Source organism: Entelurus aequoreus, linkage group LG15 (assembly GCF_033978785.1).
Source record: "Entelurus aequoreus isolate RoL-2023_Sb linkage group LG15, RoL_Eaeq_v1.1, whole genome shotgun sequence".
Classification (NCBI taxonomy): Eukaryota; Metazoa; Chordata; class Actinopteri; order Syngnathiformes; family Syngnathidae; genus Entelurus; species Entelurus aequoreus.
In genome coordinates, this window is record NC_084745.1 from 35,182,761 (window position 1) to 35,207,374 (window position 24,614).

Below are 24,614 nucleotides of genomic sequence, written 5' to 3' on the forward strand. Positions count from 1 at the left end.
TCCCTTGATTTTTATGTTTACTCAGGGAACCGCAAACAGATTGGTCTCAGAAGATCTTAGTGATCTAGAGGGCTTATATAGTGGGAGCATAGCAGTGATATACTTGGGCCCTAGACCATGTAGTGATTTATATGTGAGCAGGAGGATTTTGAAATCAATTCTCTGATGTACAGGGAGCCAATGTAAGGATTTAAGAATTGGTGTAATGTGCTCACATTTTTTGGTCTTTGTCAGAACTCTAGCAGCAGCGTTCTGAACAAGCTGCAGCTGCCTGACAGTTTTTTTGGGAAGACCTGCAAGGAGACCATTACAATAGTCTAGCCTACTGGTAATAAAGGCATGTACAAGTTTTTCAAAGTCTTGAGCTGACATGAGCCCTCTAAGTCTTTTTACATTTTTGAGGTGATAGTAGGCCGATTTTGTTGCTGATTTGATGTGACTGTCGAAATGTAAATCAGAATCTAAAATAACCCCAAGATTTCTGGCTTTATTTGAGGTTTTCAGGGACAGTGATTGAAGGTGTTGGACGACTTTAAACCTTTCTTTTTTAGCACCAAAAACAATTATCTCAGTTTTATCTTCATTTAGTTGTAGGAAATTTTGGCACATCCAGTGTTAGACTTGCTTAATGCACTGGCACAGATGATCTATGAGGCGATAGTCATTTGGTGATAGCGCTACATATATAGCATATATAGTGTCTTCTAAACAACCAGGTGCTTCTATCATAGAGAGAATCTTGTACTATTGTTTTTGCAGCAGATTCCTAAAAAAGGCAGATCATTGCTGTCATTCAGAGGATCTTTGACTCGTGTTTTTGCAGCAGATTTATAAAAACACCAGATCATTCTGTCATCCAAAAGAAGTTTTGACTTTGCAGCAGAATACTAAAAACAGCATATTGTTCCATGTTTTTTTATTACTGTTTTTGGATTAGGTTCTTTAAAACAACCAAGGGTTTCTGTCAGAGAGAATCTTTGAGGGGTGTTTTTGCAACATATTTAAAAAACAGCAGATAACTTTTGTCATTCAAGAGGATTGTTGACTAGAGTTTTTGCAGCAGATTTCTAACAGCGTCAGATCACTTGTGTAATTTGGAGGATCTTTGACTAGTGTTTTTGGAGCAGATTCCTAAAAACAGCATATCACCTCTGTCATTTACGTAAGCGATGTTTGACTAGCAAATGTTTTGCAGCCTAATTGCTCCTGTCATATACAGGATCGTTGTGTCAGGCTCCTAAAAAGAGTAGTGACCATGTCATACAGAGGAACTTAGACTAGCGTTTTTGCAGTGGTTTCCTAAAAACAGCAAATCCCTTCTGTTATTTAAAGGATATTTGACTACCAGATTAGCAAAATAATACTAAAACAGCAGATTCACCCTGTCATATAGAGAAGATGTCTGACTAGCAGTTGTTTTTTAAAAAGCATAAAGAAGATCTTTCACTTGGATTTTTTTAAAACCGGTTTCTAAAAACATAAACATGCTCCTGTTATATAGAAGATATTTGACAAGTGTAAGAGATTAGTACCTTTGTTTGAAATAATGAGTGTATTACTTTGTTTTTAGTGAAGTAAAAGTGCTAAGCAATGACATTACGTCAAAAAAAAGGTCAAAACCACAGCTCCTTAGTTTTCTTAAAGGTAGAAAATTTTAGTTGAATAGTTCTGCGATAGACGACCGTGTTCAGGATGCAAATTGTAAAGCATATGAGTGTGGGCTCGAACAGCGGGCCAAACAAAACTCCCGACATGTTTGGTTTCCGCACAGCTCCTCAGATGATGAGGGCTGTACATGATATTATTAAGTTCAAACGTGTAGCAGCTGTGTCAACACGCTGAGATGCTCCACTTCTTTCTTCGCTTGCTACGGGCCGCTAGCTTGCGTTCTATCAGAAGGTTCTATCAGAGGGGAGCAGGAAGCTGCCCTGTGGGGATATTTGTACAGTTGTATTAACACATGGCGGCATTGAAAGCTGATAAATGCTTGGATGCGTTGTCTGACACGCAATGTCGGTTATGAATATCCATCCTATCACCAAAATGTTTGGTAGGATTACACAAAAAATGCTAAATCAATTTTAGCAAAACTTTGTAGAAGCGTGTAGAAGTGTGGAACCCATCACATTTTTGGCTGCAGATCCAAGATTGTTTTATTTCTACCTCTATCAATCGAGAAAGTCGGAGGTGTTATTTTGATTGACAGCTCGCAGCATTACTCAGAAGCTACACTCGTTATGTCCATGAAACCTTGTGTGTGCATGTTCGTCGTTACGGTCCACTGGAGATAGCGGCCAATTTAAATAGAACGGAATAGCTTTTCAAATACAAGATTACAACTGTCCAAGAGCAGACATACAATATACAGTTACACGGGTGTACAGAACAGGAAGATTGATGGATCGTCACCTAGGAAAAGGTAAACATGGGAGGGAGGAGGAAGAGAAAAAAGCAGGTGTTGGGGCCGCAGTATGTAAAATAATCGTAATTTCAATGTTCCCCACAATTTGAACCCTGCGCTTTATACAACGCTGTGGCTAATTCATAGATTTGTCTTGGTTTACAGAATTCACAACAAATGTAGCCCCGTCACATCAAACCAATGAAATTGCTGGACGGGTTATGGTGGTCAAATGACATGAATGCACTCATGAAATCAATTAGTCAACCAAATAGCGCATTATGCGCTCACCATCATGGCGAAGACCCAAGTTAATGAATACAACAGAATGCACACAACGCCGTCCTGAAGTCGAAAGTGATCGACCCGGCCATCGAAAAAGGAAACGGAGCCATCGAGCGGAACATAAATCAATCTCCTCTCGGTGTTCTGTCGATGTCTGCTACCCAACCTAAGCATGCGAGTGCATAGGCGCACAAATGCAAATATTTGCCTCAAACAAAATACCCATCCAAAGCAACTGCCTCTAGCACAAATAGGTAGTGATTTTAAATTATGTTTCTTTCATTCTATCTTCTGACCAGCAAGCATCTAGACAAGGGGTCTCAAACTCATGGCCCGCGGGCAAATTGAGAGGGTTTTTTTTTTTAACATGGACTGTCCATTCTCTCAGGCTAATCACACATGCCCATATCTGCTGTACAGACTGCTTTACAAAAGACAAATGTGGGATACTTCTTTTGTTGCATTATTTGTATTTGACTTTATTAAATGCATTTATTTCATGTTTGGTGCAGTCGGACTGGAGCAGGAGGGTATAGAAAGAAGGGGGAAAAAAGAAGACAGAAGTCAAAATTGTGGGGGCAGGAGGGAGATAAGACAGAAAGACAACAACAAAAACAAAACCAACAACAACATCAGCAAATAGGATATGTACAAATATGATACCAAAAGTTATAGCAAAGAACCAGTTAATGAAACAGATAGTAATAACGCATAAATGACAATGAATATTATTGCACTACAAATGGAGCAATAAAAATACAGATACAAATAACACTCTTGATAATGAATAATACTAATAATTACCTCCATTATCAACATTACAGTCGCTTCATAAATGTAATGAAAACTTATGTTACAAAAGAAAGCAGATAAGGGGGGAGAGAAAGTGGAGCGGACTATAGTAACCTTATACATTGTTATTGTTAAATAGGTTAAGCTTCAGCAGTGTGCAGTGTTTCTGGCCAGTTTCCCCCGGTCACACACACACACACACACACACACACACACACACACACACACACACACACACACACACACAATGTTGCTATATGTTTGCTGAAACGGGATTATATGCATGAGTGTATGTACGTATATGTGCAGGTACAGTGTGTATGTATGTTTGTACAGTAAATGTGCATGTAGATGTATGTACCGCATATGTATTTATTTGTGTATGAATGTATATGCATGCGTATTTACCTATGTATGAATTAATGAGTGTATGTATTTATGTTTGCATGTACAATATATTTGTATTCCAGTATGTGCATGAACCAAAGTACGGCCCCAGCCACCCAGAATGCCCAACCCAAAACAGCAGGTGCAGTACCCAGGGAATAAGGGACCACCGGTCCCACGCAGGCAGGCAGGCCTGCCAGTGACAGGAACCCCAGAACCAGGCCCACCGTGCCGCCAGCACACCCAGCCGAGGACAAGGCAGAGGAGAAGCAGGAGACAAAAAGCCCTCAAGCCGTCGAGAGATCCCACCCCACGCGGGTAGAAAGACAGGACGCCCCGCCCCGAGGGGCCGAGAGACTCCCAGCAGCTGGACGGGAAGACCGCCCTGCGGACCCCCAGGAGAGCACAGCGGGGCCAGCCTTAGGCTGCCCCACTCTAGTCGGCCGCAGCAGGACCGCCCAGCACGGGACCACGGAAACCACCCATGGAGATGGAACATCCAGCAACCTCCCCAGCAGAGCCTCCCCATGAGGGAAGGGGGAATGAAAAAAAAAACACAAAAAAAAACAAAAACCGAGGAGATCACAGACACCCCGACACACAAAGCCACTACCCCAGCAGCGCAACACCACAGCATGCCACACGGCTCATCGAGGAGCAAAGACAGACCACGCGCGGGGACGAGACCCAGCAGGCCCCCACCAAGCCGGGCATCCGGAAGGGGATGGGCGGAAGGTCCCAGCCACGCAGCCTGGGACCCCTGTGGGACCGACCCCTGTGGGGCAAGCAGACTCCGAGCCCGGAAAAAAATAAAATAATAATAATAATACTAATAATAACTGCGACCGACAACCACACGCCGACAAATCCATGGAGACCAACCAGCACCAGTCTGCTAGCCAGCCCAGAAAGTAATTGCCGTTTGGTTCACATTAAGCTGACCGGCAATGTCTGTCGCTCATGTTGTCTTGTACACAGAAGGTCCGAACATACACAAAAGCAGTCCCAAAGGTTACGCTAGGCGACACAGTTTCTGTTACAATTAATGATAACATTAAAATATAGCGTTAGTAGCTGAACTTTACCAATCATTAGCTGACAAAAACATACTTAATGTGTGTGCATGGTCTGTTTGGGTGCGTAGCTTGCATGCTCAGAGCAGAAAGAAGACGGGAAATAATGATTTTTCGAAAGTAACGCAGCTGCCGCGAGGGCGCTAACTGTTGCAAACAGTTGCTTTAACCCAGAAGATGGAGCTACAGGATTCAAGCGCATGGTAATTCTCAACCCTTCCTTCTAATGCCAGCAGTATGCTAAATAAACAACTCCCTCATGCTACCTAAATGCACCTCCTTCTCCAGAGTAGGACACATGTCCCCTTTAGGGTCCACTTCACAATGGTCCTCCAGAGTAGAGTGGCATTCCATCACCATGGAGAAGCCCTCCAAGCGGCGTGATTGGCTAGCGCTTAACAAAGTAGCAAAAGCAATTTGAGGGGCCTTTGGGGCACAAGGTGTGAGCGCCTGGTTGGTTTAGAGCAGGGGTCGGCAACCCAAAATGTTGAAAGAGCCATAATGGACCAAAAATACAACAACAACAAAATCTGCCTGGAGCAGCAAAAAAACGAAAGCCTTATATAAGTGTTATAGTTAGGGCAAGACATGATGTGTCTATATTAGCTGTAATAGCCTACTATCAAAATGAGTCGCAGGCTGACGCAAATCTTCGTTCACAGAAATGTTGAAATTTAATATTTATTCTACACATTTTTACAACATAGGAAAACATTAGTAAAACGGAGGCTTCTCTGAGGGTGAGATAACTCCTGGAAATTACTGGCTTAGAAAGGCCAAAGGTATAGATGTGTGTGTTTAAGGAAATGTCAGGCCGTCTTCTTCTAGTGGAGATTTTACAATCTTTGCAAACTGGATAACATTTGCTGTGATCTATAACATTGCACACACACAACTATCTGCAGCCAATATTACATACAGACAAAGTGTCATGAAACATGCAATTATAAATTAAATACACAGAGGACATAAGTAAAGGAAATGAAAAGAGCTTAAATATAGCTACAAACGAGGCAAAACGATGCAATATGCACATACAGCTAGCCAAAATAGCATGTGACCATCGATTAGCTTGCAGTCATGCAGTGACCAAATATGCCTGATTAGCACTCCAAAAAGTCAATAACTTCAACAAAGCTCACCTTTGTGCATTCATGCACAACATAAAAGTTTTTGTGGACAAAATGAGACAGAAGGAGTAGCATAAAACACCTCTTTCTTTGGCAGCGTTGGAGAAAGTTGTACATGTAAACAAACAATGGTGAGTTCAAGGACCGGTGAAATTAGTAGGACAAAATTGCGTGTCATGTTTGTCCTCATACAAAAACCATATTAAAACAAAACAAACAAAAATCTTTCACTCAACTTCACGGACGGCGTGGCGAAGTTGGTAGAGTGGCCGTGCCAGCAATCGGAGGGTTGCTGGTTACTGGGGTTCAATCCCCACCTTCTACCATCCTAGTCACGTCCGTTGTGTCCTTGGGCAAGACACTTCACCCTTGCTCCTGATGGGTGCTGGTAGCGCCTTGCATGGCAGCTCCCTCCATCAGTGTGTGAATGTGTGTGTGAATGGGTGAATGTGGAAATACTGTCAAAGCGCTTTGAGTACCTTGAAGGTAGAAAAGCGCTATACAAGTATAACCCATTTATCATTTATCATTTAACTTTTTCCACTTTTCATACATTTTTGTCAAAGCTCCAGGGAGCCACTAGGGCGGCTGCAGCTCTCGAGCCGCGGGTTGCCGACCCCCGGTTTAAAGAGAGGGGCCGGGGCTGGAGTAGAGACAGAAGAAACAATGCTGGCTTCTTAAATTGATTAGTACCTCATTTTAAGTAAGGCTATCAAGCATGCATTAGTGTTGAGGGGGCAACCCCGGCGAGGAGAACACGTTAAATACAAGACACACATTTGAAAACAATCCCGTCCGCCCTCAGGGTTCATTACTAACAAGCTCCTGACAAGTATGCTTGTGTTTCCACAACGCCCGTAAGTGTAAAGGTCAGTATCACATCTCATTGGGAGAATTGCAGCTTATTTATTGCATTGGGATGAGGCTACACTTGATTGGCTCAGAGAGATAAGCGCGACAAAACTTTGCCATATAATGATATTTTGGCATAAAACGTTACAGTTTTAATCAAGGAGGTCCCCAAATAGTGTATTGAACGTTCCATGCTGGAATTTAGACAGCTGAAAAGTGCTTTTAGTAAGTCCTACAGGGAACACAGCTGTTTTGTGTGTCTGTAGCTTTAATGCTCATGAGCAATGAGCATGTGTGCCAAGGAAGTGCTTTTGTCCAAGTTTTACACATGCAATGTAATTTTGCACTTGTACGACAAATTTTGACATATGATATTTTTCATAAAACGTTTCAGTCTTAATCAAAGAGGTCCCCAAAAAGTGTATTGGATGTGCCATGCTGGAATTTACACAGCTAAAAAGTGATTTTTGTAAGCACTACAAGGAACACCGTTGTTTTGTGTGTCTGTAGTTAATGCTAATGAGCATGTGTGCCCAGGAAGTGCTTTTGTCCAAGTTTTACATATGCACTGTAATTTTGCACTTGTACAACATAACAGATGCCATAAATCACATACAACAACATACAGTAATGTTAAAAGGGACCAATGATGAATTGTGTCTTTTGTGACTTGTTATAATGTAGAATACTTGTGTTAAACAATGTCAAAGCGCCAAATCATAAGGTTCATGCATTTTAGCGTGAGTCGTTTTGGATGCGTCTGTTCGTTGGGTTTTTTGCACTTATTTAGAACTTAAGTCAAGCTCCCAGCAACACCTTAGGGCAATGAGAAAAGAACAAAAAAAAGGTAGGATAAAGTATTATTTTGATCTAATCTTGGCATGCGCATAGTAACACCGACGTGTGACATGCACTGACACAAATGCTGAAAAAAGCAGCTTTTTAATGCACTCTTTGAATCGATCGACAAGTGTGCTGGTATACCTAACGTTGTGACCAGGTGAATCTATGTGTTTGTGAAGTTTACATTTGACTGTGTCTAGAAAAAAAAATAGAGGGGATGACATCAAGATACATATTCATACAGTAGACATTTTCAAAAGATAAATGATGATACTTTTGTAGACAGTGGGGTGTGGTTTCATTTGCAATTTGAATGAAACGTGACAAATGGGGAGGGGGGTGCACTATCCACTTTAACCGCCAAATGGCAGTAGAGTGTTGAATGTTTTGTGGCAATTCCAACTTTGACCACAGCATCATTTGCTACGTAGATTGGCTCTTACGATGATTTTCAGCAGACTGCATTGCAAAATATTTAATACTTTCAGATATGTAGCAAAACCTACTTTGTTAAAACGGTGGGTATACACGGGCCGGATCTAGCTAGGGGCCAGTCCAAGGCAGTATTGTTGAATATATGTTTTGGTATCTTTAGTTCATTTAAATAGCAATACTGCAGTTAAAGGAGGAACTGCACTTTTTGGGGGAATTTTCCCTGATGTTCACAATCGTTATTTTTTTTGTACTAATCAATCCAACAAAATAATACACAATAATACCATAATAATACAATTCCAATTCCAAAACCAAACCTGGCCCAGCAACATTCAGAATAGCAATCAACAGAGCAATTGAGAGGACACACAAACATGACACAAAACAATCTAAAAGTAGTCAAACAAAAATTAATAATATCAACAACAGTATCATAATTAATAAGAATTCCAACATAGAAGTGATTACAAATCCCTCATTTACATTATCATCACAGCCATTTATAGAAAATAAAATAAAAAACATTTCAAAAATTAACAATAGTGTCACAGTGGCTTACAATCATTATGAAAGACATGACGATGGGTTGATTTTTTTAAATGTATTCTCAATATTGAATAAATGCATTAAAAAGTTTGCTTACAATGGAGCCTATGGAAGCTGCGCAATTCCACATACAAAGCATTTCAAAAACATCCAAACACCTCCATTGAGGTTTTATATACATGACGTAAGTATATATGTAATTTATTAACAGGCACATTTATAAAAAACATTTAATATTTTGATAATTTTAAGCATAAATATAATGCAATTCCCCTTTAGGAATATGCACTTACAATGCATGTAATATAAAAGCTATGTTGATTTATTCATCGTTGGGTTTAATTCTCAACTTAAATGAATTGACATATTTAGACTGGACAGGAGAGAATAAGTGGAAGTTTCAAGAAGAAGTGACATGATTGGAAACATTGAGTTCACGATAGTAAACGAAACAAGGCTTTTCGTTAACCCTTTTGTAAAAAAGTTCAGATTAATTTCCCTCAAAGGTATTATGTCCATGAAGAAGGCAATTCCCCGAAAAGCCATAAGTTGTATGATGCACTACCAACATTTTGTTGTTTTTCTATTATAATAACAATACAGTGTTGAATTAAAAAGTCAATTTCATCAACATAATTGTATGTACTGTACCTTGGTAGGTGCTGCTGTTTTGGGCAGCAATGGGTTTGTTTCAGGCACACCCAGCCATACTGGAATAAGTAAGTAGTACTTATCACATGTCCAGGACTTCATTGGGATTACAGTTCCTATAGAGCTTAAAAAGTGGAACAGTGTTTTCCATTTCCTCTCCCTGTGCTTCCAAACAATGAAGTCATCAAGCAGCGAGCCAGGAAACATGTTAGCAACAAATAAGACACCTCAAACATGAATGAAGCACAGTCGCCATACACTCCGCAGATGCACGCGTCTTGTTTCTCGTACTAATGACCCCAGACGTACGCTGCCAAGTGCCAGATGGAGCAAGCCGCACAATAGGCCGCCTTGCTCAACTTGCATGCTTGTTAGGCCAGGCAATTTGGATTCCAAAATAAATATTACATCAAGTCAAATAGAAATCACTCATACAACACTTCACCTGACTGGAATAATAAAACCCATTCCACCCGTTTTTTGTTTGGCAATTTGTACGTGATTTGTTAGGGCGGATTTATCTCAGACCTCAAGCAATTTTGGCCAAACTAAAAGTTGACATAGAGATGTCTTGCAGAGCTGGAGTGTACGACAGACAAATAAACATATGTGTGCTGGTGAGCATATGTTACACCAGGCCTTACATCAGCAGACAAATTGAAGGATCATACATTTGTGCAATTAAGACAAAAAGGTTTTATACTCCCTATTCTGATCATCCATGAGTGAGATCACATGTACCAATACCAATCACATGTATTAACTGTAAATAGTCAATGTATTTATTATGAGTGCTATTGACAGTTTAACAATATCAACACAAAAACTAGTTCCTTATTCTCAGCAAAACAAGGTCAATAATACACACTAAGTAAACAAAAACAACAACTTATATCTACTATTTAATTTAAATCCTTTGGTGTTTGCCCTCAAAGTCATCCTGTATCCCTGGAATCATTGCCTGAGTTTGTAAACATTACCAAAAAAATAAAATTTTAGACAACAAAATGATTAAGAAAATAAAAAATATTGACCTAATCACTCTAATATAGATCATATACTGATACTACCCTTGGTATCAACACCATCAATTTATGGATCGAGCCAACCTCCTCTTACATGTACAACTGTGTAATAGTACTTTGACAATGCTGACACACCAACAGTTGTTATATTATCCTCTCTCTCGAGAAGTAGTTCAGACTTTTACCACCAAATACCACCTCAGAAAAAACGTGGCTCTCCAAGTATCACAATAACGACAAACATTAAAATACAGTAGCATAGTAGGCCTAAGTATTCATTAAAAACAAAGCAGAGGTTTTGATTAAGTGTATTTAATATTTTTGGCCACTGTAAGATTACAAACATTGTAAACATTAACACTGTGTTTAAATAAATTATTAATTGATTATTTGGCATACCACTAGCTGGAGCCCGTGTACCACCAGTTTGAGAATCACCTGTGTCAAACCCAAGGCCCGGGGGCCAGATGTGGCCCGCCACTTCGTTTTATGAGGCCCTCGAAAGCCTGGAAAATATATGCATTAATAAAGTAGTTTATCTTTTCTTACAAAATGGAATTGTTTTGACCATAAAAATACATGTGCTGCAATCAATTGTATATATTTTAAACTTTAACAATATTTAATGATGCAATAAAATATATCTCATGCTTCAAAATATTTTTTTGCTAAAATAAAGATAAATACTTAAATATCTTCAAATTGTACGCTGTAAAGATGACAAAATATTTTACGATAAAATTATGGCGACTGAGCTGGCAAGTTTTTTTTTTTTTTACCATAAGATCAACTTAGGTCCTGTTTTTCCATTTACAGTAATACCATATAAAAACAACTGTGGATTTCACGGTAAAAAACTGGCATTTCTTGGTGTTGTTTCAAGCTTGCTTAGCAGTTAGCTTAGCAATTAGCATGTCTGCTCCTGGCTTGCTCTCTGTATGTAACATGTTTTGCATTGACACCCTCCGTTCCCCCCCGTAATAAGAAATGCACTTTGTTTGCCGTAATGGAGGTGATCATTACTTAGGGGAGCTGCTCCACACTGTGTATGGAGACACACAATTGCTTGGATTTACATAACATAACGTCATTAAATATGTGTGGAGGTCTAGTCAGCGTCAGATCTCAACGCGAGGCTCCATTTAGCCTTTTTCGAAGATAAATGCCCTATGCTTGTGTTGTTTTCGGCGGTACAAACTGTTCAAGTCGCGAAAAGGATAAACGCTTCTTCAGAGTTCCTCGAGGTAATCAAGAAGGGTGGAAGAGTGCAAGATTTAACGAAAGACAACGAAGAAAGTGTCACGCACTCTAGTGAAAAGGAGCAGACTCAAAGATCGCGCGAGTTTGCAGTGAACACGCCGTTAAAGGTTTGTTATATTTTTAACATACTTTACTCGTTAAGTATTTCCCATTGAAGATATTGATGTCGTTTGAATTTGAATTTTTAACAAGCAGAAAGTCAGGGTTAATGATTCTTTGTCAGGAAAGGAACTACTACGTCTCCCCTCTTGTTTATTTTGAACACAAATGTGTCAGAGTACATATGACAACCGGACAAAAATCCAATGTGGTGATGATTCAGTAACTGTTAGTTTATCAAATAGATTTGCAATCACGGATGTCAGCTGTCGGGTGCTGTAGTCGTCATAGTTTGTTTACATGGACACGTTCTTGCATTTAAGACGCAAAGTTAAATCCTGAAATGCAACATTACCTGAGCAAAAACGAGGCATACTTATCCAGGAGAGCCTTGATACCAATTTCCTTGACCTAGCCACACAAAAAGAAGTTGTAGACCTCCATGCTTTTCCAACTTTCAAGTCCATCAGTTGAACTCCACAGATAGAAAATCCATTATAACTCGAAAAATCTCTTTTGATAACATATTGGGATATATTCCATTGCATAGTTAAGATTTTTTGCTCGTATCTGCTCTTTGCAGGAAGATCTGGGCCCCTTGCGCATTTAAGAGAGTTTGCACGCTGCTTGCTGCACACCACTATTTTTCGCTTCCGGGAAAAAAGTCACATGACGTAATACAAACAATCAGCTGCTAGCCGCTTGTCAGCCGGGAAAGTAAAAATAAATACAGTGTCTCCCAGAGAGTATCGACATTAAAATGCATTATTCGGCAAGGGCGATCACATACTTTTTTTTTTTTAATGAACCTCGACCGATACTGATTGGTGGTCGATCAATCGGCACATCCCTAGCTGAAACAGATCCGATGTAGGTCAATATATCCTACTGAGAACCAGCGTCCTCTGCAGTGGACATTTAAAAAAATTGCCCTGTTATGGGAAACACAAAAATGTCCACTGCAGCTAGCTGATTTGCGAAGCTACCTGAATGATAAATACATCCACATTTTAGCTGGATGAAAAGATACAGGAAAGGAGTCTACTATCTAATATTATATCTCATTAATAATGATGCTACTTTTAGAATATGCAGAAGGCCAAAAAAAGAACTGAAAAAGGCCCGCCAAAGTCATGTTGGACAACCTAGCTTCATATGCCATAAATAAACCACTCACTCATGAATATGGCCGCCGTGCGTCTCCATCTCCTTGACGACCGTGGCCAATTTGTAGAGCAGCTTCTGGTAAGCATCCAAGGTGAGCAGGTCCTCTTCCCGGAGTAAAAAACGCAGGCCGTGGCCCTCAGTCCTGCCTAAACTGTGTCCAGAAGGGGCCGCCATGGAGGTGATGGTGTGCTGGATGTTAACCATGGGGCCCAGCTTACCTGTCGGAAAATGTTTTACAAATATTGTTTATTAAAGTTGTTTGGCGACGTCCAATCCCATCTCACCCTGCTCGGCGCCGACGCGTCCACCTTTCTCCAGGTTGTTCTTCCTGTTGTCCAGCTGCACGCCGAAGGCGCTGCCCAGCGAGGTGGTGGTCTTGGGGTAGGACACCTCCATCATGTTGACGTGACAGTTGGTGGGGCAGAAGTCGCTGCTGTGGAGGGGGGACACCTTCCCCTTGGCCTGCTTGAACGTGGGCCAGGCCCTGTTCTTCAAGACCCGTGCGAACTGGTGCAATGGAAGATAGGTATGGATTCAATGAGGGCTGGAATGTACGAATAAATTATGCACGAACAGGCAGATGACATCATGGACGTATTCATTGGGAAAGAGGAAATGTCACTTTAGAGTGAGAGTGGAGACAAAAATAGAAAAAGGACACTTGATGAATGTTCATGCGCATATAGACCTAGCTACATTGTAATTAATCATTTTAAAGCGTGACAAGACCTCACACACTGTATGAGCCTTTGTTCTATTAGTCGACTGTTTCTGATGCTCTTTTGTCACACTCTGCAAACAATGGACATGAATTGTTGTTGGGGTTTCACTTTTATATATAACTTTTTCATTTACGCGACTCATCACGCTTGCAAATCAATGCCACATTTAACCACTAGGCCACCTACTCACTGGCCTAGTGTCTGCCCTGAGATCGGTAGGTTGTGAGTTCAAACCCCGGTCGAGTTATACCAAAGACTATACAAATGGGACCCATTACCTCCCTGCTTGGCACTCAGCATCAAGGGTTGGAATTGGGGGTTAAATCACCAAAAATGATTCCCGGGCGCGGCCACTGCTGCTGCCCACTGCTCCCCAAGGGGATGGGTCAAATGCAGAGGACAAATTTCACCACACCCAGTGTGTGTGTGACAATCATTGGTACTTTAACTTTAACTTTTAGGGCCGCGCCGAAAGGAATAAAAAACCCACAAAAGACGCTCCGGTTCTCTAAAAAAACTTGTTTTAAAAAAAGTAAAAATTTAAAATAAAATCAGTATTATGAATATAGAAATTTAAAGAGGATAAAATATTTTAGAGGAATAAAGTTGTAATATTGTGAGAAAAAACACAGAAAAACCAAACACCAAACACATTATTAAATCTTAATAAAGGAGAATAAACCTGCGATATTACGAGAATTGATTAAGTAAATATACCGGTATATAGAATATGTATTGAATTTATTTTAGTTTTTTTTTAATCAAAACACAATATTTTGAGAAAAAATTTAAATGTAAAAAGATTACATCTTAACAAATGTATGAATCCTGTTAAAGGAAATGAAGGAATTAAACTATATAGCTATATAAAGCTATCCATCTACAAAATATAATACATTTATCTTGTAAAATATGACTTGTTGTAAAATTATATAAATTATTTAACAGAGATATATATTCTTTATAACTTTATTCTTCTCCTGAAAGTCTTTTTCTTGCAATCTGACTTTTTTTCTTGAAAAATATAGAGACTTTAGACTACATACAGCTCCATTCCTGACTTTATTCTTGTATCTCTTTGGGGTGATTCCAATACTTCCATTTATTTTGACGGTGTTGAATTCCTGCCCCCCTGTGACCCCGAAAGAGACAAGCGGTAGAATATGGATGGATCAGTGTGTAAAAAGATGGTTATTATACGAGTTCAACATAATACACCACTCTGGTCTGACAGTCAATGTCACAATGCAGTTTTGTATACGCAACATTTGCTCCGAGTCACATGGCCTCCATCTTGACGCGGACCAGCTGATGCTATAAGCGATGGAGTCCATCTAAAACCCTTCTGGAACGTTGCGAAATGTATATGTTCACAACGGAACTTAAAGCCAACATAATGCCGCAGTTATCTCAGGGAGATGCAAGACGGAACCAAGTGATATGAACCAGATGGATGGCGAGAGGACCACGAGGACCGCATCTTATGCGGGCCTCTGGAGACTTGGGAACTATTTCAAGCTGTGGGTTCACGTCTCCCCACTTTTGTCATTTCCTTCCCTTCCTCCTTCTAGTGACATTCTTTTCTGCTTCTGTCCTATCATCCCCCACTTTCCTTTCTCTGGCAGGGTCACAGAAGGAATGTTCTGGAGCAGGAGAGATCTTACAGAAAAAAGAGATGGCTATTCATAAGCGACTGGTAATTAACAAAAGACCAGCTTTATATCCACCAAGCATTTTTTTTTTGCACACATGGGGATGACAGCGCTCAGGGCACAGGGTATGTGAACAACTACATCAACGTTACCTTCCTGTAGTTGGTAATGCGGCGGTTTATGTGCTCCACTTTCTCGCCACTCATGGCATCGAAGCGCACCCGCAGCTCCTCTGGGATCACGTCAGAGCTGGAGGTCAAGCTCCCGCACATCTGCACCAAGGTGTCGTCATTACGGGCCAGCGCCTCCAGGATCTAGACCGCCCGACAAAGTCTTGAAGTGATAAACCACTTAAAAGGGCGCTGTCTTGATGAAAGGGTACCTTGGCGGTGAGGCTGAAGAACCCCTTGGGCTCCACCATCTTCTCCATCACGTGACACTTGATGCCGGCCGTGCTGTCGTACTCGTACACCACTCCGTACTCCAGCTGGACGTTGTCCACCGTCAGGCTGACGTGGTCCTTCTTCCCGTCAATGATGGCGATGGTGTTGATTTTGTCCATCACCTCTGGAAGATCACAGAAGGCACTTTAATTGAAACAATCATCACAAATGACCATTTCAACAAATACAAGTTAAAAACAAAAGTTAAAATTCACACTATCAACAAATTGCTGGGTTTTCACTCAGTCCTGTTACCCTAAAAAAATGATATTCCACAAGTCACATGGTCCACAGGAAGGCCAAAAGGCTATACATTTATTTTTCCCGACAAGTGATATCTCACTTTTGACTGGGTTGGGGGTTAAATTCCAAGCGAAGTCATGTTACACCTAATTATCTTTTCGAGGTTATTTGTTTATTTTTACAACCGTTTTTTATTGAATCCTTGCAAAGTGTTTTGGTGTCAACATGTTATTAGCACGAGGCACACCTTAGACTGCTTCAGGTCATATCTGACAAACATATTTTTTATACATTTAAATTGATAACTTTGCCTCCACTTGTGCACCCTTGTTCTGTGGTGTGCCTCAGGGCTCCATTTGTGGACCTCATGTGTTGTCGTCTTACATTCTGTCCCTGGAACACATCTTATGTACCTCTCAAAGGGAAAGGAGATAAGTGTTCAAAAACACTTTTTTAAATTGTCTTGAGGATGTAAAAGTAAAAGCCTGGTTAGTTCTTAAATGTAAATGAGACAGACGTAAATGATTTTATTCTGCAAAAATGTAAACGCTAATGCTCACCAGTGACATGATGCCCTATTTTAAGCCAACCACATAAATATTGGTTTTAAGTTGGACACTGTATTTCCTTTTAAGTTGGACTTAACTGTCTGCAGTTAGTCCAAAATGCTGCTGCTTGCCTTTTAACTGGCCCAAAAAAAACGGGCCCACATTACCTCCATTTAAGCATCCGTTCGCTGGCTCCCACTTCATTTAAAAATGTTGTTTGTTTTTTACTCTTTTAATGGATCAGTACCTCAATATATTTCTAACCTCTTAAAAATATACACCCTCACAAGGTCTCTGAGGTCTGCTGATCAGTTTGTTCTTGTCATCCCCATTTAAATCCAGAGGGGATCACACTTTCTCTCCGGTTGCTACGATGTCCCTCTGGTGATTCGGACCTCTCCCTGTTTTAAATCACATCTTAAAACATATTTCTACTCCTTGGCTATTAAACCAGTATGAAGTGTGTGATCTGTCTATTTTATTTGATGTTTTTTTAATTTTTTTGTTGAATGTTTTTTATCTAGACTGTCTTTAGTTGTATCTTAGTTTTAATGTGTATTTTAACTACTGTGGGGGCCTTTTACTTTTTAAACAGTGATATATTAATAAAGTGGATTGGAAGAATGCCTATTGTTCATGTTTTTTCCAATTCAATGCAAAAATCTCACTCCTGTTACTAAAATGAGTCATCTTCGCCATAAGGAAAACAAATGTTGTTTGAGATGGGTTTATACGCATTTTAAGTAGCGTAAATTCCGGACTATTTCTTCCTACGCTTTGAAACATGCAGCTTATAAAACGGTGCGGCTAATTTTTGGATGTTTCTTTGCTAATGGCCATAATGCAAATAGTTTTCATAAAACTGAGCAGAGACATTCAAATGATGTGTTATTGTTTTTGGTTATGTCGCCATCTTTTGGACGAGTTCGCTCACTGCAGGTTCTGGGGGGTGAACGTCTATTGTATTTTCTTTTGTTTAGTGCCGTTCCGTCTTCTAGTCATACTTGCCAAACCTCCCGTTTTTAGCGGGAGACTCCCGGTATTCAGCGCCTCTCCCGATAACCTCCCGGCAGAAATTTTCTCCCGACAAACTACCGGTATTCAGCCGGAGCTGGAGGCCACGCCCCCTCCAGCTCAATGCGGACCTGAGTGGAGACAGCCTGTTCTCACGTCCGCTTTCCCACAATATAAACAGCTTGCCTGCCCAATGACGTCATAACTGTAGAATGATTGAGGGCGAGTTCTTGGTTTCTTATGTGGGTTTATTGTTAGGCAGTTTCATTAACGTCCTCCCAGCGCGGTAACAACACACAACAACAGCAGTCACGTTTAGTCTACCGTAAAGCAGTTTGTCTGCCGTAAACAGCAATGTTGTGACACTCTTAAACAGGAAAATACTGCCATCTACTGGATAGCCTCCAGAACACTGAAATTCAAGTATTTATTTTATTTATATGTATAATAAAATAAATGTATATATATATATATATATATATATATATATATATATATATATATATATATATATATATATATATAGCTAGAATTCACTGAAAGTCAAGTATTTCATACATATGTATATATATATATATATATATGAAATACTTGAGTTGGTGAATTCTAGCTTAAATATATTCCCCTCTTAACCACGCCCCCTCGCCCCCCCCCGACCACCCACCTCCCGGTATCGGAGGTCTCAAGGTTGGCAAGTATGCTTCTAGTTGTCCATAGCGTTTTTACTCGAATGGATTCTTCATTTATCACTCCAAGCAACGTTTTACAATATAACTAAAACTATTCATACTTACTAAACCGTCCCATGCGTGATGTCTGTAGGAGTGTTTTCATGCATATTTGTACGTGCTATCGTAATGTAATGAAGTTAGCGTTGTTAGCATTAGCTAACATGCTCACACTTTTACAAGTGTCTGTGTTAGTATTAGTAACTTACAATGGCATTATTTTAGTATTGTTTTAGTTTAACAAATTCCTCAGTATATTCACCAAAACTTCACCGAGGCGTGGAGTTATTGAGTCTGTTTAGCAAGCTAATTGGAGAGCTAGCTTCTGCAGCTAGTGGGTCCACGACGATGACTTCTGTTTTGTTTTATAAGCCTTTTTACTGCCGTGTTACAGACACCGTTTGGAAACAAATAAGGTATGTAAATAAACATTTACAAAATCTTTCTGTGTAAATAACTCGTTTTGAAACATATATATTTGCGGCTTTGTAGTCAGGTGAGGCTAAAATATGGAAAAATATATATTTTTCTAGTGGGTGCAGTTTATATACCAGAAAATATACAGTAGTTTAATATGTTGGACAATATGATAAAATGGCTGAAATGATGGGAGTATACTCACTTTAGTGAGATACTGTACATGAGTCCCACTAATACAATCCACCCTTTTAGGTCCATAGGACCTCTAACATTCAATAACATTGAGAGAAGCCCTTATGGTCCCATAATCCAAGGAAGTGATGGTAACTAGCAGAGGCAAGCAAGCAGTTGGTAAAGGTGCCTGCGTTACGTCCACAGGCACCTTCTTTCCCATGTGAGTAATTCCATAGGAACAAAAATAACGTGCAATTACCTTCAACTTTGCACTCAAAGCCATCACCGTTCTCCTCCAGGGTGGCCTTCTGGTTGCTTCTCTGGCTGTCCTCCTGGGCGCTTTCACTGTTGTTGTATACCCACTTCATTGTATCTTGCTGCATTGGGGCCAAAAAAACAACACCACTTACATTTGTATGCAACAGGAACACCAAATGGCTGAGCACAAGTTGAAAAGTATTTCCAAACCTGTGCAAACATGGTATTGGAATAGACCAAGATGGCCAATCATACCGCTCTAGCAAACCACACGGTTGTACGTCTGTCTGGTCTGCCCACACCCTAACCCACTGTGGCTTTACGGCCAACTTTACATGCTGCGCTTGGCAACTGGTCTGCGGTCTTTCTAATACGCAACTAGAACCCAAACACACACACACACGTTTCCTCGTGTCTTTGCTGAATATCAGTCCCTTTAAACATGTACTGGAACCCTCTACTGTCTCATTAAGACTAAAACTTAACAAAAACAAATGTATCTGAACATGTGAGTTTCTATTTTAATAACATAATTTCCCATTATTAGATATTTCAGTACACTGTATGCATCACCATACTCGTCGAATATTGGCCTTTCCAGTTAGAACAGGAGTGTCCAAAGAGTGGCCATTTGCAGCTGGGAGCTCATTTTTTGGAAGGCCCGCTGCACAATTTCAAAATCATATTACAAAAAAGGAACAAAAAACATTACAAATTGTAATAAAAGAGAAAAAAGGTGTAATGTAACAAGAAAATGTTGCAATGTTGACACTAAACTCACAAAGCTGCCATATAGGCAGTTTTTTACTTTAAAACTGTCATTGCTGGGGGAAAAAAAATCGACAAATAGATCGGAAATTGATCAATACCAGTGATTCTTACACTGTGGTTGGGCCCCATCTAGTGGTACGCCTAACATTAACTTTAATAAAGTACAGTGTTTAATTTTCCTAAATTCAAACAGTGTTATTGTTCAAACAGTGTGTAATGATACAGTGGCCAAAAATATTACATATACTTGTTAAATAAAACCTCCGCCTTTATAAATGAATACTTAGGCCGATTACGCTACTGTATTCTAATGTTGGTCGTTATGGTGGTACTTGGAGAGCCAAGTTTTTTCTGAGGTGGTACTTGGTGAAAAATGTTTGAGAACCACTGAACTAGAGATTTAAGCGTTGAAAGTAAAAATTATATATATATATATATATATATATATATATATATATATATATATATATATATATATATATATATATATATATATATATATATATATATATATATATACACTTCTATAAGTGGGGGCCTTTTGGATCCATGAGACTTTTAGTATGATTTTTTTTTTTAACTGCCATTGCTCAAAAAAGAATAATTAACTAAAAGCAATGTTGTTTTGAATTATCTACCTATATAAGGCTCACATTACTTCACATCAAATATTCCACTTTGAACATTTTTTGTGGGAAAATATTACATACTTTGTGTTTTTCTTATTAAAAAAGGGGTATGAAAAAATTTACTTTACATCAACAAATAGATCTGATGTTGATCGATAGATGTTTAAGCGTTGAAAGTAAAAAAAAATACACACACACACACACACCGGTATATATGAATGACTGACACCCTTTTAGGTCCACAGGACCTCTAACATTCAATAACATTGAGAGAAGCCCTTATGGTCACAATATTTATTTTCAAGACTATTTATCTAGTAGATTGTCACTGAAGGCAATAAAACTATGACACCTGTGAAGTGAAAACCATTTCAGGTGACTACCTCTTGAAGCTCATTGAGAGAATGCCAAGAGTGTGCGAAGAAGTAATCAGAGCAAAGGGTGACTATTTTGAATAAACTAGAATATAAAACTTGTTTTCAGTTATTTCACCTTTTGTGTTAAGTACATAACTCCACATGTGTTCATTCATAGTACAATGTAAATACTCATGAAAATAAAGAAAATGCATTGAATGAGAAGGAGTGTCCAAACTTTTGGCCTGTACTGTATATTTTCATTGGTTTTGAAAATCAAAAATTTCAAAATGGCCCCAGCATGCTTTCATTTTTTTAATGTACGACCCTCAGTGGCAAAAGTTTAAACACCATTTAGTAAGAATATATTGCAGCTTAAATTGGAGGGAAAAAAGAAAAGTGCAGACTAGTAAATAACCATAATGTACTGTATTCCTCAAAGCATTTTCCAAGTGTTTATAGAACATATTTATATTTTTGCATTTTATTACCATTCGTATTCCCTATTCATTTTATGACTCTCTATTTTTTATTTTATTTTTCAGGTTCTATTTAGTGATTGGAGTGACCTTTAAAACGTTTCTTATGAATAAAAAAATAAATATAGATCTATTGTAATATTTGTACATACATGTATCATAAAAGAAAGATACATTCTCAGTTCATTGTTTAGTAAAGTCGATGATTCCTGCTTGGGTGAGTTTCTAATGGGCACAATAAATACCATATCATTGAACATATTTAATTATTGTGTGGGCTTTTTTAGAATGTTTGAATAAAACAATAACTTTTTTTATTTGTATTTATCAATATTTTATGCAATGTAGGGTTATGATTATGTTGTGTTTTATTTTATTGCTATTAATTGTTAGCATTTTATACCCAGCCCAGGGACTACAGTTGAAAATTAGCTATTTACAACACTGACACATTAACAGAAATGTTTACTATTGTCTGCTGCCCCTGTATTAAATAAAATAGGGTAACTACAAAAAAATGTAAAAGCACAAAAAATATAAAAAATTATAAGATATTATTTTAGTTAATTTTATTGGCATTTTTGATGATTGTTGATTTGAAATACAAGTGTTTACTGTGTACAGGTATTAACTGTGTTTGTATATACAGTACAGTGAAATGTACCTCAGTCATTCTAAACATATGATAATTACAGTAGTACGTCAATTTATGAGCTTAAGTATTCTGTGACGACGTTCATAACTTAAAACACTTGTATTTTCAAATCAATGTCTCCAATTGAAATACATTTAATCGATGCTTGGCACCACCGTAAAAAAGTATTGTATGAAAAAAAATACAATAGAATGTGATACTAACAAGTAGTTTCATGAAGTAATGTAAAAATAATGTACATTATTTACCTTGCCTTATACTATATATTTTTCCTGCTACTGCTACTCTGTCAAACACACCAACAACAGCTTTTTCCATATTTTTGTGGATAAATGTCTGCTGTTTAGATATTATTTTAACATATTTTGACATACGTTATCCACTCATCCTGCTTCAGTATGGTGCAGACAAGCAGTAATTTGCTGGAATTTCTTCACCAAGTTTGTGTCACACTGGGTCATAGCTTAGATGATTTATTTCTTTAATTTCATGAATATAATTCACTTCTTGTCTGCGCTGTCCTTCACACTAACTTTCTTCCTTCCCATGGTTGAAAACAAAGTTATGTCTATCTTAAGCTATAAGCTAATGCTGGCATGTAAGACCAGATGTTTTGATCAGATCTTACTGTGATATTTGCAACACCAACTAATGGCTGGGATGCTGGTAACCTAAATTTTTACTTGCAAACTAAAAGCGTATCTTATCTTAAAACTCTTAAGTTTGGGCACTCTTAAGCTGAGGTAACACTGTACATTTATTGTAAAAAGATTTACAAAATTAAGGTAAAACATAATTGCTAATAATAATAATACAATTATATAGTTACTTCTGTTTGCACTGTGTCAAAATGTCTGCTTAATTGTTTTTCAATGACAATTATTTACCTGCGTAGGTCGCCTGTACTTCCTGCACGCAGTAACGTGTGCAATGACGCTGGCGTGGCTCTCCTTGCTCACGTTGATGCCGTTCACCTTGATGATGCACTGGCCTGGGTGGAGACCGGCGATGGCCGCCACTGTGCCTGACGAGGAAGGAGGTGAAGAAGAAAGGAGAGATGAGGTGAGATGAGAGACAGCTATTGCAGGTGCAAGGCCGTTTGGGAACTGCAACAATTATGTCTTCACATCCTGTACAACATTTCCCCCTCCAATGTTAGTTCCTGTTTTGGCCTCTGAGGAGAATATGAAAGAGGATGGGGACCGTCGGAGGAATGTGATTCAGACCACAGGAGAACTTATCAGGGCCAAGTTCAAGGAAGACTTAATATCCCATCTGTTGTTATCACTCCTTAAAAAACACACCTTATACAGCAAAATTCAAGCCAAATCATTTATTGAAGAGATCACATTAGTTTGCAGGAGTGTTAAAGCTACATTTATATATATATATACATATATATATATGTGTATATATATATATGTGTATACATACATACATACATACATACATACATACATACATACATACATACATACATACATACATACATACATACATACATACATACATACATACATACATACATACACACACACATACATACATACATACATACATACATACATACATACATACATACATACATACATACATACATACATACATACATACATACATACATACATACATACATACATACATACATACATACATACATACATACATACATACATACATACATACATACATGTATGTATGTATGTATATATATACACGTACGTACGTACATATATATATATATATATATATATATATATATATATATATATATATATATATATATATATATATATATATATATATATATATATATATATCTTTGGCAGCTTAGTCACAGATGACCATGCTAATGTACGCTCTTGTGTCAGACACTTATTTCGATTTGGTGTTTAATTTTTTTTTTAATTTATTTTTAATTATTTTTATTTTTTTTTAATTTTGTAATGGTACTTTAATTATTATTAATAGTTTTGTTTTTTTAAATTTAAATAGTTTTATCATCCTATTTTAGTCAATTATTAGTAATATCTTTTCAGTTTTAATGAGTGTTGCAATTATACAATGCACATATCTAATTATAATTTTCACATTTTAACTTGATGTTTTGTTGATACGGTACATTCATGTTTGTTGACAACGCCTAGCATGGCTGTACAAGACAATTCTTGAGTGACAGTCCCTGTTGCACTTAGTGCAAACATGTGTAGAGACTTCATCCCGCTCCTGCTGTGCGATGGTATTTGCAGTATGTTTCCTCCTGTCTCTCTTCTCCTCTGCGAGCTGGCCTCTCCTCAAATCAGCCTCTGCGATACCCCGTCTAACCGCTTGACGCCAGACATTTCGGTTCTCCGCCTGTATCTCCCAGCTGTCCAAGGGAATATTACACGCCTTTAGATCTCTCTTGCATGCGTCCTTGAACCGGAGGGAGGGACGACCAACATGTCTGGAACCAGCAGCCAGTTGTCCATACATTATGTCCTTGGGAAGCCGTCCGTCCTCCATCCGCCGAACATGTCCCAGCCATCGAAGACGGCGCTGGCTAAGAAGAGAGTTCATGCTATGGATATTAGCCC

General features: G+C 38.7%; 1 protein-coding gene across 1 annotated transcript in view; it reads right to left on the reverse strand.

Annotated features, from left to right (window-relative positions):
- prex2 (phosphatidylinositol-3,4,5-trisphosphate-dependent Rac exchange factor 2) overlaps positions 1-24,614 on the reverse strand; it is a 230,730-nt gene that overhangs the window by 86,921 nt on the left and 119,195 nt on the right. Inside the window, exons 20-25 of the mRNA XM_062021283.1 lie at positions 22,926-23,062; positions 19,150-19,267; positions 15,703-15,887; positions 15,473-15,634; positions 13,231-13,453; positions 12,957-13,164 (exon numbers count right to left, since the gene is read on the reverse strand). Of these exons, the coding sequence (XP_061877267.1) occupies positions 12,957-13,164; positions 13,231-13,453; positions 15,473-15,634; positions 15,703-15,887; positions 19,150-19,267; positions 22,926-23,062 (1,033 nt within the window). The remainder of the gene's footprint in view (positions 1-12,956; positions 13,165-13,230; positions 13,454-15,472; positions 15,635-15,702; positions 15,888-19,149; positions 19,268-22,925; positions 23,063-24,614) is intronic.